General features: G+C 41.4%; 1 protein-coding gene across 1 annotated transcript in view; it reads left to right on the top strand.

Annotated features, from left to right (window-relative positions):
- The window catches only part of ALDH1A2 (aldehyde dehydrogenase 1 family member A2), a 109,423-nt gene that overhangs the window by 39,570 nt on the left and 55,161 nt on the right, over positions 1-14,692 (top strand). The window contains exons 2-4 of the mRNA XM_040226618.1: positions 8,848-8,952; positions 9,130-9,270; positions 12,060-12,189. Coding sequence (XP_040082552.1) covers positions 8,848-8,952; positions 9,130-9,270; positions 12,060-12,189 — 376 coding nt within the window. The remainder of the gene's footprint in view (positions 1-8,847; positions 8,953-9,129; positions 9,271-12,059; positions 12,190-14,692) is intronic.

Here is a 14,692-nt window from a genome sequence, read left to right as displayed (position 1 = left end):
GGAAGTAAAATAAAGCAAGACAAATAGGAAACATTAAGTCCAAATATCACAAAACACATAATTTAACACAAAATATAATCAGAATAAATACAAATGTATTAAACTTGCCAGTTAAAAGACAGAGATGTTCATATTGAATAGAATATAGTCATTCATACATCACTTAAAAGGGCACATCAAAATAATAAAGATGTAATTGAGAGTAATGTGATAGGAAAGATATATCAAGAAAATACTAAAGAAAAGCTTAGATGGCTTTACTAGTATTAAAATAGTCTTTAAGGCACAGAGCCTTATTAGTAATAAAGAGGGTCACTGCCTATTGAGAAATGGTTTTATCAGAGAATCTAATAGTTCTATTTAATTCAGTAATAATAACTTAAAATTTATAAGTGTAAAAATGATAGAGCTAAGGGATATTTTGACAGGTCTGACACCAAAGTGGGAGATTTCAACATAGCTTTCTAATTATCAGTAGGACAAGCAGATGAACACTTCATAAATTAAGATCAGTTTGTCCCATTACTGGTGATACTGACTTTGATAACTTGATTGAGGTACTGTCTGACACGTTTCTCCAATGATAAGTTACTATTTTTTACTTTGTAATTAATAAGTATCTTGAGAGGAGATACACTGAGATTACATAAACTTCCAACTTTTCATTATACTTTTACCATCAATTTAATGATATTTGCTTGAAGCAATTACTATTGTGGAGTTTGACACCTGGTGACAATCTAATCCCATCATTCCTTGATAGCTATTAATTTGAGTTAAGAACAGCTTTTCCTTATTCTTCATTTATTTATCCATAAAAAGTTTATATCATATGGACTTTTGGATGCCTTTTTGTTCTTTGGATAATAATCCATCACTGTCTCACTTGTTTTGTTGCTTGAATTATCCCAGTATTGGCCACGGGGACCCCCTTCATGTTGTCTCCTGTGTCCCTTTGATATGTCCCACCAGGTTTTGAGCATAACTTTATTTCCTGCACCACAATATTCCAAGATCATCTTGTCCTTTTTCTCTACAGCCTTGAGATACAGTATTTCTTCAGGGAGCCTTGATTAGAGGGGAACACTTTAGACAGCATTCCAAACTTTTTGAAAATGCTTAGAAAATCTGAAAACCTTCAAGTATTTTGGAGGAATTTGTTTTCCTTTGTTTTTTGTCATAAGACTGAAAAAAAGTGAAAGTGTTAATCACTCAGTCGTGTCCGACTCTTTGTGACCCCATGGACTGGAGCCTGGCAGTCTCCTTTGTCCATTGGATTCTCCAGGCAAGATTACTAGAATGGGTTGCCATTCTCTTCTCCAGGGCATCTTCCCAACCCAGGGTTCAAACCCAGGTCTTCTGTATTGCAGGCAGATTCTTTACTGTCTGAGCCACCAGGGAAGCTCCGTCTATAAGAATAACAGCATAGTAAGAATATCAAATATTTTAAGTCTTAGTGTACCAGAAAAAATAGTCATCATATTTACCATCTGGGTCCAGTGGAGGCTTTATAATTTTAAAACTTTAAGTTATTTTACGAAAAATTTAGAAAAGTGAAAGTACAGAGATGGTGAAAGCAATAGAAGAAGAATTTAAACAAAACAAAACCAATGTTTCTTCCATATTTTCCAGGTATTGGACATATATGTACATGAAATGAGCAATGGCCTTTGAATGCAACTACCCAGGTGGCATAGTGGTAAAGAATCCGCCTGTCAATGCAGGAGACATGGGTTTGATCTCTGTGTTGAGAAGATCCCTGAAACAGGAAGTGGCAGTGCACTTCAATATTCTTGCCTGAAAAATTCCTTGGACAGAGGAGCCTGGCAGGCTATAGTCCATGAGTTTGCAAAGAGTTGGACATGAATGAGTGACTGAACACATATACATCTGCTCATCAGCCATCATGTTTGAAACTGGAAACATACATGTCATAAATACTGATGGCATATTTAAACACATTTCTAATAGGTTATATCTTATTGTTCTGGTTCTTCTTGTATTTGCCTTATCATAATGTAATACTATTGAAAAGTTTGAAGGCTCCTAATTTGGTAGAAAAGAGCATGGCCATTTTTGTTCCATAATTACTAAAAGATTTTCATTTTAGTTTATAAATGTAAATTAGATTGATCATTCCAATGAACTTCTTATTTCTACATAATATCTGTCCTTCTTAGTCACCTTTGTATATACACATACTTTTAGCATTTGTCCATTTATGAATCATATCAACTAAATTTTTGCTCACAAATATCTTAAAAGATAAAAGAATTCTTACCTTTTTAAAAATTGAAACAGGATGGTTTTAAATTACTAAGTCCTTCCTATTGAATAGCTAGCTAGGTTAGACTATCATATTTCCTTTTTTATGTTTATAATTATCTTGTTTGCTCTCTGATTATTAATTTGGAGAAAGTGCATTTACTTATCCTAAGGGCTCATAGTCCAAGATTTTTGTTTATACAGTCAATTTCACCCTCATCAACAGTGTCTCTAGTGTTTCTGTCTCTTTGCTTTCAGCTGCTGACTCATCTAGCAGTTATGAAATGTCTTTTTCTATTAGATTTCTTCTTTTTCTCATAATGAACAGAAATAAAAATTCTGAATTCTTAACTATGTTCAATGAAAGGAAAAAAGAATATGACAAAGCTGGTGTCATCATACTTCTTTTACTTATATCCTTTTGAGACATAATAATGCATTACTTTGGATAATGCATTAATAAAACCAAAGGATGGTGGAATTGTTCTGTTGCTCAGTCGTGTCCGACTCTTTGTGACCCCATGGACTGCAGCACGCCAGGCTTCCCTGTCCTTCACCATCTCCCGGAGCTTGCTCAAACTTATGTCCGTTGAGTCAGTGATGCCATCTGTCCATCCCATCCTCTGTTGTCCCCTTCTCCTCCTGCTGCTGATATGTTTATTTAGTCATTTCTAGATAGTTTCATAAGGTTTTTGTTTCCTTATTATTTTAAGTTTTTTGGCATAGTTGGAAATAATTGATGAGTGATGATGAAATATTTCCTAGAATGAAGAAATTTGCAAGATATAGAAAAAGCTTGTTAAGATCCCATACTGTATTTTAAAACAATAAATGCTGGAGAGGGTGTGGAGAAAAGGGAACCCTCTTACACTGTTGGTAGGAATGCAAACTACTGCAGCCACTATGGAGAACAGTGTGGAGATTCCTTAAAAAACTGGAAATAGAACTGCCATATGACCCAGCAATCCCACTGCTGGGCATACACACTGAGGAAACCAGAATTGAAAGAGACACGTGTACCCGAGTGTTCATTGCAGCACTGTTTACAATAGCTAGGACATGGAAGCAGCCTAGATATCCAACAGCAGATGAATGGATAAGAAAGCTGTGGTACAGGAGAGAACAAGATGGTGGAGGAGTAGGTGGATGTGGAGTACATCTCTCTTCATGGATACATCAGGAATACACCTTCAGACACAGAAGCGCCTGCAGAACATCAGCTGAAAGTGGACGGGAGTACCTGACCAGTGGAAAATAATATATAGAACCACGCAAAACTTGGTAGGACAAAGGAACTAGGGGGAAAAACAGGAGTGTTAGTAGGACTGGACCTGCCTTGGCCGATGGGGGAACTGAAGCAGGGGTCCGATCCCCACATCAGGGTAACTGAGTCAGAGGAGAAACATTTAAGGCTGAAACAGCTTATCTGTGGCAGCCTAAATGCAATGAGAATCAGACAGTCCTTGCCACAGCCATACATACCCTGGACAGAGACGCAGGTACCCTGGAGGGTGCAGTGGCGGCTGGGAGCTGGAGTTTGGGGATTGTGGAGCAATCCCAGGGTGAGGGCTGCTGTTGACTGTGGAGAGACAGATCAAGGGGATGTGAGCAAGGAGATTGTGCTGGCAAATGCCTGTGGAGGAAAGCCCAGCAGCCATGGAAGCAAGGTGATACTGCTGAGTCACGGCTAGGGGGCGGAGCCATCACCATAGCCTCTCTCTCCACACACCAGTGTGGGTAGCTGAACAATAGAGAGGCTGGCCCATCAAATAAACGCCTGACCCACTGAACTACAGAGTAGGACCCCATCCAGGGTGCCCTTTTATGTGCCTGATGTGCCGATTTACAGAGTAGGACCCCAGACAAGGGGGCCCCTCCATGTGCCTGATGTGCCAAACAACAGAGAAGGACCCCAGGCAAGGGAGCCCTCTAAGTGTCTCAACAGCGGAGCTATGGAGATAGACTGGCCAAAGAGGCCTTCTGATCACCAGCTACCAGAGGCTGAAAAAAAGACTCTGATAGGGCCATAACTCTGCGACGGAGGCAGTCCATGTCCCTGCACACTTGTGCTGCCAGGGTCCTGGCAAGCCAAGCAGCTGCGCCACCCTCACACTCAACTCTTCACTGGGGCAGAGCTGCGACAGACAATAAAGTCTTGTGCCTATGCGTGCAGGGTTGCTTCAGTAGTGTCCGATTCTTTACAACCCTGTAGACTGTGGCTTGCCAGGCTTCTCTGTCAGGGATGGGGGGTTGTCCAGGCAAGAATACTGGAGCGTATGGGCCAATATTGGTTGCCATACACTTATAGAGCAATATATATTCTGCTGCCCTGGCCGCCAACTCCCCTGAGTACCTGGTGCTGCCAGAACCCCTGCAACCCAAGCAGCTGCACCACCTCCACACGGGTCCCTCACAGGGGCAAACCCCAGTCCTCCAGGGCAGCGAGCAAACCCCAGAGGACGATCCACATGCAGAGGTGGAAATAAAACCACAATTGAAACCCAGGGGCAGTGTGTCTAAGGAAGAAGACCCCAAACCTTTCCACCAGCTGTACAAGCTGTAGATTAAATCGACATGATCAACTAGGCAGACTCTGTCTATGGAATATATAAAAGGTCATTGAGAGCTTCCACAAAAGAAAACACACTAGTTCTGGTAGCTGTGGCCATTGGAAGCAAGAACACAGAGGAGGAGGACCAGATTAGAATCTGAGCTGCCCCCACAGCAGGTCCAGAGGTCAGCACAGTGTTGGAGGACGTGTTAGGAAGGTGAGGTGGACTGTGACTCCCAGCGAGGGAAAGGACCCTGACAGCAGTGACTCAATAAAAACATTTGTTATTCTTATGTTTTGACTTGCTCTGTAGATTCTTTTGGATTTTCTTTTCCTTTTTCTTACTCCCTCTGTTATAGTTGTCAATTTTATTGGCACTGTGAAATATAGTTAAGCTTTTGAGCTTTTTTTTTTTTTCCCCTCAGTCACATTTTTAAGAGTTGTTATAAACCTCTGGGCTTTGGGGCTTTTGCAGTTCTGTGGAGTTTTCCTTTTTTTTTCTTTTTTCTTTTTTAATTTCAGTTTTTAATTTTTAAACCTATTATTTTTTTCTACATTTATTCCTTTGTTTTTCCTACTATTCTTTCCCCCTTGCAGTTAATCTTTAGTGTATATAAATCTTATTTATCTCTATTAACTTTGCATATCTGTTCTTTCTTTCTTTCCTTTCCCCTTAACATATTTGTTAGCTTTATTTTCATTGCTTTCTTCTCCAGTTGGTACCTTGCTTTAGTTTTGTTTTCCAGTTTGTGCTTTAGTTAGTTAGCCTTTGACTGTGTGGATCACAATAAGCTGTGGAAAATTCTGAAAGAGATGGGACTACCAGACCACCTGACCTCCCTCTTGAGAAGCCTATATGCAGGTCAGGAAGCAACAGTTAAAACTGGACATGGAACAACAGACTGGTTCCAAATAGGAAAAAGAGTACGTCAAGGCTGTATATTGTCACCCTGCTTATTTAACTTCTATGCAGAGTACATCATGAGAAACACTGGGCTGGAAGAACCACAAGCTGGAATCAAGATTGCCGTGAGAAATATCAACCCACTCCCGTATTCTTGCCTGGAGAATTCCATGGACAGAGCAGCCTGGTGGGCTACAGTCCATGGGGTCAGACATGACTGAGCGACTAAACCACCACCACCATGTACATTTAGAACTCTTCAATAAAGCTTAAAAACTGTAATTGGAGCTGATGATATATCAAGAGTTAAGAAGTTTTAGTCAAATAGTGAATAAAAAGAATATTGGCACAACCCATTCCATTCTCCCTTAAACCTGATTAGGTCTAGAAGTGAATGTTTAATGAAACTAACCTCTAATAAATGTTTTTCTTTTGTTACCTTTAAGATCATACTGCATTTCAAAGGGGTATACAGATTCGATGAAAAATGTTAGGACATTTGTTAAACGGAGTGAAAAGAGTCTTATAACCATTAAATAGTTGTGTTTCTTTGGCCTGAGCAAGTCTGGAAACCAGGGTACAATGGGAAGAGCAACAGACTGAATCAGAGCCCCGGAAATGACCTGCTGCTTCTGACTAATAATCTCTCTCAATGTCTTCATCTTCAGTTGAAATAATAAAATCCTGCCTTTAGGGTTGTTGTGAGTATTTAATAAACTACTAGGGACTGTTGACCCTTGAAAGACTGGAACTCTTAATCATCCTTGCCTCTCCTGTGTCTAGAAATAGCTTACATTTATTAAATACATTATACAAATGAATACAGCATATTAAGCATGTTTACACATTCATAGTAAAAACTTAAAAACTGTTACAAAGTCATTGTGTTTGTGCTCAGTACATTTGTATCAAGTGCGTTTATAGGCTTAAGGTATTTTTTCCCTCCTTTTATCTTAAAAAGCCTTCAGTAAAAGGAAGACTCCTTCAACACAGGCTCATTGTTTTATCAAATCAAGGAAAGAGCAAAGATCTGATATAACCTAGAACTTAATATTTAAGATTGTAGATATACACTCAGGGGCTTCCCTGGTGGCTCAGATGGTAAAGCGTCTGCCTGCAATGCGGGAGACCCGGGTACGATTCCTGGGTTGGGAAGATCCCCTGGAGAAGGAAATGGCAATCCACTGCAGCACTCTTACCTGGAAAATCCCATGGATGGAGGAGCCTGATAGGCCCCAGTCCACGGGGTCGCAGCACGCCAGGCCTCCCTGTCCATCACCAACTCCCGGAGTTCACTCAGACTCACGTCCATCGAGTCAGTGATGCCATCCAGCCATCTCATTCTCTGTCGTCCGCTTCTTCTCCTTCCCCCAACCCCTCCCAGCATTAGAGTCTTTTCCAATGAGTCAACTCTTCGCATGAGGTGGCTGGCCAAAGTACTGGAGTTTCAGCTTTAGCATCATTCCTTCCAAAGAAATCCCAGGGCTGATCTCCTTCAGAATGGACTGGTTGGTTCTCCTTGCAGTCCAAGGGACTCTCAAGAGTCTTTTCCAACACCACAGTTCAAAAGCATCAATTCTTCAGCACTCAGCCTTCTTCACAGTCCAACTTTTTAGCCTCATCTGTAATTATTAAAATGCCAAGCAGTAGCAAATAAGCTTATCATTGTGTTTGTTCTAAATTGACTGGCTACTAAATGGTTCATAAGTTCAGAAATTTTTGTTGTTGTGCCATAAATTTTATGGAGCAAAATATCTTTGTGTATTCTTTGAGCTTTCATAGTCTAAAATATTAGTTTGGATTTTTTTAATGTCAATAAAAATTTAATGTTTTTACCCATATTTTCCCTCCTCCTTTAACTCATCTCTTACAAATCTCCTGAGAAATTGACTTGGATAATTTCTTAAACCATTAATCTCTTTGCCATTTTAGGATAACCTTCATTTCCTATATAAAGAAATCAAGGCTCTTAAGAAAAATCCTGGAGAGACCAGTTCGAAAGTTACAGGCCTTTTTCCTTTGCCTACCCAGCAAAAGGAAAGTGATCTAACTGGGGTTTACACGTGGAAGTTGTTCACCTCACCAGCTGGTTTGGTCAGAGTCATTGCTGTGTTCTGGTTCTGACTATACATTGGGCAAATGCTTGTTCCAGCACCATTCAGGTTTCCCTGTGAGGTCACTTAAGGCCTCTGACAGAGAAACTAGTAGCTCAGGCTGACAGTTTGATCCACGATTTACCCTTCTGGGATATTGGCCAGAGCTTAGACTATAATAAATGCTTTCTCAGCTTCAGTATATGCTCTGTATGTAGGTGAGACTCTCCTTCCTTCCTTGTTTGACTGTCTCAGTAATTGACAGATTCACTAAAGGTAAGCATTATATTTAATCTTTGGATGACATTGAGGTAAAAATACCACAAAGGAAATTTCTGAATTAGGGGTGAGGCTGCTGCTGCTGCTAAGTCACTTCAGTCGTGTCCGACTCTGTGCGACCCCATAGACAGCAGCCCACCAGGCTCCCCCATCCCTGGGATTCTTCAGGCAAGAACACTGGAGTGGGTTGCCATTTCCTTCTCCAGTGCATGAAAGTGACAAGTGAAAGTGAAGTTGCTCAGTCATGTCTGACGATTAGTGACCCCATGGACTGCAGCCTACCAGGCTCCTCTGCCCATGGGATTTTCCAGGCAAGAGTACTGGAGTGGGGTGCCATCGCCTTCTCCGGGGCGGGTGAGCTAGACTGCATAATGGTCAAGCTTTTCTTGTAACTCTTCAAATTCTGTACTTCAGTTACATACAGCAAGTATGCTGTGCTATGCTTAGTTACGTCGTGTCCAACCGTGCAACCCCATGGTCTGCAGCCCGCCAGGCTCCTCTGTCCACGGGGATTCTCCAGGCAAGAGTACTGGAGAGGGTTACCATGCCCTCCTCCAGGGGATCTTCCTAACCCAGGGAGTGAACCCAGGTCTCCCGCATTGCAGGTGGATTCTTTACCATATGAGTCACCAGGGAAGCCCAAGAATACTGGCAGAGCAAGTATTACTGCTATAGTACTTTCATATAATACAGCACCATTGACTGACTTTCTGTCACTTCCCTCATGGAGTCCATTCTGTTGTTTGTTCCTTTAGATTTTTATTAACAACGAGTGGCAGAACTCAGAGAGTGGGAGAGTGTTCCCCGTCTATAATCCAGCCACAGGAGAACAGGTGTGTGAAGTTCAAGAAGCAGACAAGGTATGTTCATCTGAGAAGAAAAACTGCTATGAAATAACTACCTTCAGACAGCAAAACACTGAACTTATGCTGTCCAGACATCACCACTAACGTTCATTTATCACCTTTTGTGTGTGTGTGTGTGAAAGCAAATGTTTCTTCCCTTATTGCATCATTATCTGTCTTCCTTTCTAACAGGCAGACATAGACAAAGCAGTGCAGGCAGCCCGCCTGGCCTTCTCTCTGGGTTCAGTGTGGAGAAGGATGGATGCTTCAGAAAGAGGCCGTCTGTTGGATAAGCTTGCAGACTTGGTGGAACGAGACAGGGCAGTCCTTGCAGTAAGTAACCTAAGAAAACATCGTCTTTACCAAGAAATTTACCATCCACTGAAATTTAGATTCCTCAGTCTTTCTGAAAGCATGATGTGACCACAGATCTGGGGAACAAGTGAAGGAGTACATAATAACTCATGAAGAAGGGGAGAGGTTTGGCTTTTGGGGACCAGATGAGTGTCTTTTCTTACTGAATTTTGAAGAACAAAGCCATAGCTTCCCATGACTGGTACAGACCTTGCTGCTTTCCCTGTCCCTCTCCCTCCCACCCTCAACGGAAAGAACAAAAACAATCCAGCAGTGGGAAAGTGAGCATGTTGCCTGCAGGAAGCCAAACCACTCTGTTGGCATTCAGAAGAATTTGCCTCTCCAGTGTGAGCCCCTCTTAGAGAATCCTTCAGAAGCAGAAGGTGTGATGCAGACCTCTCATATAGCTCTGCTCCTTTTGTTTGTCACTTTCTAGAATTAATAGAAAGGAGAGACAGGAGACAGCAACTTTCTTTTGCTACAATGATCATTTTCTCACATAAGGGACATTTGCTTTCCTAGTGGTTTGTTGTTGTTGATACTATTTTAAAAATAGAAGTCAGTTTCTTCGAGAATACAAACTCTTGGACACTGGAACCATTTTCAAATGCCTGTAGTCTTCACCTGCATGACCCATAACGACTCAATCATGTAATAATGAGGGCATCCTTGTCGAGTCAGTGCATTAAGGCCATGAATACTACGGTCTCTCCTCTGCTTGGAAAGTCACATCACTCTTGGGTTTCCTTTGGGGGAGGGGAGCACTGGTCCCTTCGGCGTTGTCACTTCTACCATCACTCTCCCTTCTTCCATCCCCCTCATGGATATGTTTCTACTGTGGAAACAAAAGTGGATGCTTTATGGACATGGTTTGAACTCCTGCTGCGCATAACACATATTTGTCCATAAAAGCATTTTCTGGTTTGGTCCTGCAAGGAATGCTGTTTCTAATGAGATGTTTCTATATGTTGGGAAAAGGTGTTTCGTGGAGATTCATGAGACACTTGGCATATTAAAGACTGACAAGCCCTGCTCAGTGTGTCGCAACCCTGTTGGAGCCCCAACACTAATTTTCTGACTAATCTGTCAATATTGTACAAAACAGAATTCTTTGGCGTACCTTGGGGGAACGCTGGTCTGTATGCTCTTTACTGGATTTTGATTTCTTTGAGAGTGAAAAGCGTGTTTTACTTCATTTTGTTGTAGTCCAAGTATAGTTCTTGGCACGTAAATAGTATGATGGGGGCACATTGATGGTCTGTAATTATCTATTTCAGTTAAATCCATACAGTATTCATAACATTAGATTAGCAGTACTTACTAGATGAAGATGTAGTTCATTTCTGCAGTTATCTTTTCATGTCATAACATTCAAATGCCATCCTTTTTCTGACGTGTCTCACTGTGGTCAAGTCCTTTTTCCCATCACACTTAAATGAGAGTCCTACTTTTAAACACTCCTAAGCCATGTGATGAATGAATTTTATTAAGAGGTAGCCTCTTGAATATAGGGAAGCTCCTGACCAGAATACTGAAGTTAATATTGCATCCAGGTAAACGCAATTGAGAATAAACCCAGGGCTGGCAACTCTCAGGTGATCAACAGCTCATAGGGATGGACTACTTAGGTGGCCTAGAATCTGATGAATGGCTCTACTTTAGTCTGTGTAATCTAGACCTTGGCTCTATGCCCTTTGTGTGGAGAATATAATGCTCATCTCACAGACCTATAAATATTCTAAAAAGAACTGGGAAATACCTTGTTTTGCTAATATACAGTGAATAGGTCACATAATATTTTAAAATGAGTTCCATCCTATACATATATTACATGAATAAATTACACTGTAAATACTATTTTTATGTCATTGAATGGAGAGTATTTCAATTTTAGTTTTGTTAGTACTCAGATAATTTTAGTGCCAGTATATATTGTAAAATGTCCTTGAGGAAGAGGACATGAGATTGCAAACATATGTTTTTGTTTATATTATTTGTTAAATATGTAAAACCCCCTACTATTTCTCAAGTCAAAATACTCTTCTCATTCCAGTGAATTCTTCTTAAATTCTTTACATTACAGACTTATCCTATTTAGGAATGTGTCATTAAAATAATAACATTTATAATCTAAAACTGCTTAATAACTCTAACTCTATTTTTATTAAATGGACTGAGTACTTCACTCTTAATAGATAATGGTTGTTAAGCTAAATATTTACAGAAAACCAGCCCTCATGTTGTTACAGTATGAGCTTCCCTAGAGGAGATCTTGTTTATTTGGTGGTAATAAATAAACTCGCTGTGCACCGCGGCCATTCCATTTCTCAGCAGGGGTCTTGGCAGCTGTGGAGAGCGTTTTATATTTTCATCAAGTGCATAAAAGCCCATGTCCCTGCTCCTCTTTATGGATTCAGATTACTGATGTAGACTGAAAAATCCCTGCGCAGCTCTGATCATTAATATATCAGAAGCTGGTTGACAAGCAGAACGCTTTCTTTATCACCAGTGGTGTTTATGTATTGGAATAGTGGTTACTGGAAGCTCATACCCAAGCACAAGAACACGCACATACATACTCACGGTGGCTTTTACTGGAAACTAAACTCGACAAGCAGTACCAAAATCTTTTCATTTGGGAAATCAGAGTTGACCAGGTATGCACCATTATTCAGATTCATTTGTATTCTTTCCATTCCTTTTTTTTGTTTGCTCCAGCAATCACTTAATGTATCACTGGAAAGTTCTCTCTGTTTCTTTTCCCACAGACCATGGAATCCCTCAATGGTGGCAAACCGTTCCTGCAAGCATTTTATGTTGATTTGCAAGGAGTCATCAAAACCCTTCGGTATTATGCAGGCTGGGCTGATAAAATTCACGGGATGACCATTCCTGTAGGTATGTGAGACCTGAGTACGTTGAAAAGGGAAACATGAGACCTCAGCAGAAACACACTGTCACCACCAAACACAGACAGCAGTCACATGGAGTACAGATCTGAGCACACTTTTGCAGCAGCTTGAACTGAACAAAGAACAAAACAGATTTTGTCACTGCTTCTGACAGTATCCCTATTTCAGTATGTGGCCAGTCCACACATAGGTGCAGAGGAAGCCACATCAGTACGTCAGTCAGCTAAGGAACAAGCGTGTGTCAGCTGCAGAGTTCCTTGCACTGTGCTAGCTTAGGTGCTGGGGGCGGGACAAGCACTGGGTGTGGGAAAGCCAGGGAAAACTCTGAGAAGATTAAGACTTGGCCCTTGGTCTCCTGAAACCTAAGATTTTCTTGTTTAGAAGGAAATTCTCTAAAATGTTAACAGTTGTTTTCTCTGAGTGGTGAGATTATGGATTGTTTATTATTTCTTTTTCATATTTCTCTATATTTTCTGTATTTCCTATAAAGACCATGAACTACTTTTACCATCTGTAAAAACAACCACCATCTTGACACATTGTCTTTTAAGATCCAGTTTTGGAGACAAAACCAGTAAGACAAAACAAAGATCTCTACAGGAGAGTTACAGTTAGGTGCTAAGCTGTGTGGCTTGGTCTGGGAAGCTGTGGCTCTTAAAGCAATGGGAAGGCATCCAAACTAAGTCAGTGGAAAGGTCTCGGTCTGAGCATGAACACAGGCCTGCCAGGCTTCTCTGTCCATAGGGATCCTCCAGGCAAGAATACTGGAGTGGGTTGCCATTTCCTTCTCCAGGGGATCTTTCTGACCCAGGGATCAAACCTGTGTCTCTTACATCTTCTGCATTGTCAGGCTTTACCACTAAGTGCCACCTGGGAAGCCCAAGCATGAGTACTGTGCTGTAGTAACATGAAATACAGTGCTTTCACAGCAACGCCAAGGGGTAGGCACTGTTACTACCAGAGGAGAAAACTGAGGCCTAGAAACGTTACATTGTCTTCCTGATTCACCCAGCAAATAAACCGTAGAGCCAAACCTTTGGCGTTAGAGCCTGGCGAATCACTTCACTAGAGAATCTGTTTTAGAAACTGGGAGGAAGAAAGATCATGACAGGAAAGGAGCCAACTGGAAGAGATATGAGGATACTGGCAGTGGTGAATAGGTATACAGAAAGAAAATACATGCGTTTGAGTGGCTCCTGGATGGGCTGAGTAGTGTACCAGGTGCTCTACCTGTGCTCTTTGGACAAGAGCCAGCTTTCCATGTGCACCCTGGGGAGAGTGGAGAGTGATGCTGGGGACCTTAGAGTGCCCGTGTGGGCCTTCCTCGTTGGAGGAGGACTGGTTTCCCAGGGAAGGAAACCAATGGCTGATAGTGTAGCTGGCTTAGAGCAGCGCCTCTCAAACCTGCATGTGCATATGTGTTACCTGGGATCGTCTTCCAGTGCAGGTCTAGGATGGGGTCTGAGAATGTGTGTTCCTAACCAGCTGCCAGGCTACGCCTGTGCTGCCAGTTCTCTGTCTCAAGTAGTGAGGAGTCACAGTGACAAAGAAGAGAGACGAGACTTCTTTAAAATTATCTCCATGAATGATGGTGACATGTGGAATAGTTTCCCAAGTTCAGACTCAGAAGGATGGAGAAGATAAAGGAAGGCCAGAATCTTAGTTTAGTCCTGGCTCTCAGATATTACAGACCACTGTTCTTTGTAGGATATGTAGGATTGAAGAACGGCCTAAGTGAGACAGAGTCATAGTTTGGTATGTGCATACCTGTGGGAGGGCCTGGGAATTAAAACCTTTGTCAAGAACAGGACATGTGTCAGCCTTTTCAGGCTGACCTCTGCTGTTTCAATGCAGAAAGGAAATTATCAGGATCAAAGGCTCCAGTTTTTTTGCATCCCACCCCACCTGCCATTTCACTGTTTCGGATATTTCAACATCTTTTCAAATGATATCCGGAGATCTTAGAAATAAGATAAAATCTAAGGCTGTATGTATACATAAATACCTACTTGGCCTAACAATGTCTTGGTTTTCTTTTGCCTCCTTAGGAGAAAAGTCCTTGATTGATTAGATAAAGATTTGTTGGAATTTTTGATCATATTTGATACTTTACGATAACTTTATCTGGCAGTAGAGGTGGTTGGTTTATAAGCCTCACTGTTTTCATCTGATGCTCTTTAGAGATTCTGAGTTAGAAGTACAGGGCTTAGAAAAGACATTCATCGTAGTCTTTCCCACCTTTACTCATAAACTGATGTCCAGCCTGTGAAGGAAAAAAAGAGGAGGAATTCTGTAAAATGCTAAGTAATTTTTGTTTCCCTGATTTCCTCTAATGTGCATTCAGAGGGATACTTTGGGAGAAGGCAATGGCACCCCACCCCAGTACTCTTGCCTGGAAAACCCCATGGATGGAAGAGCCTGGTAGGCTGCAGTCCATGGGGTCACTAAGAATCGGACACGACTGAGCGACTTCATTTCAATTTTCACTT

This window comes from Oryx dammah, unplaced genomic scaffold (genome assembly GCF_014754425.2).
Source record: "Oryx dammah isolate SB20612 unplaced genomic scaffold, SCBI_Odam_1.1 HiC_scaffold_26, whole genome shotgun sequence".
NCBI lineage: Eukaryota > Metazoa > Chordata > Mammalia > Artiodactyla > Bovidae > Oryx > Oryx dammah.
Note: the sequence above shows the minus strand (reverse complement) of the source record. Positions and strands in the feature narration are given on the sequence as shown.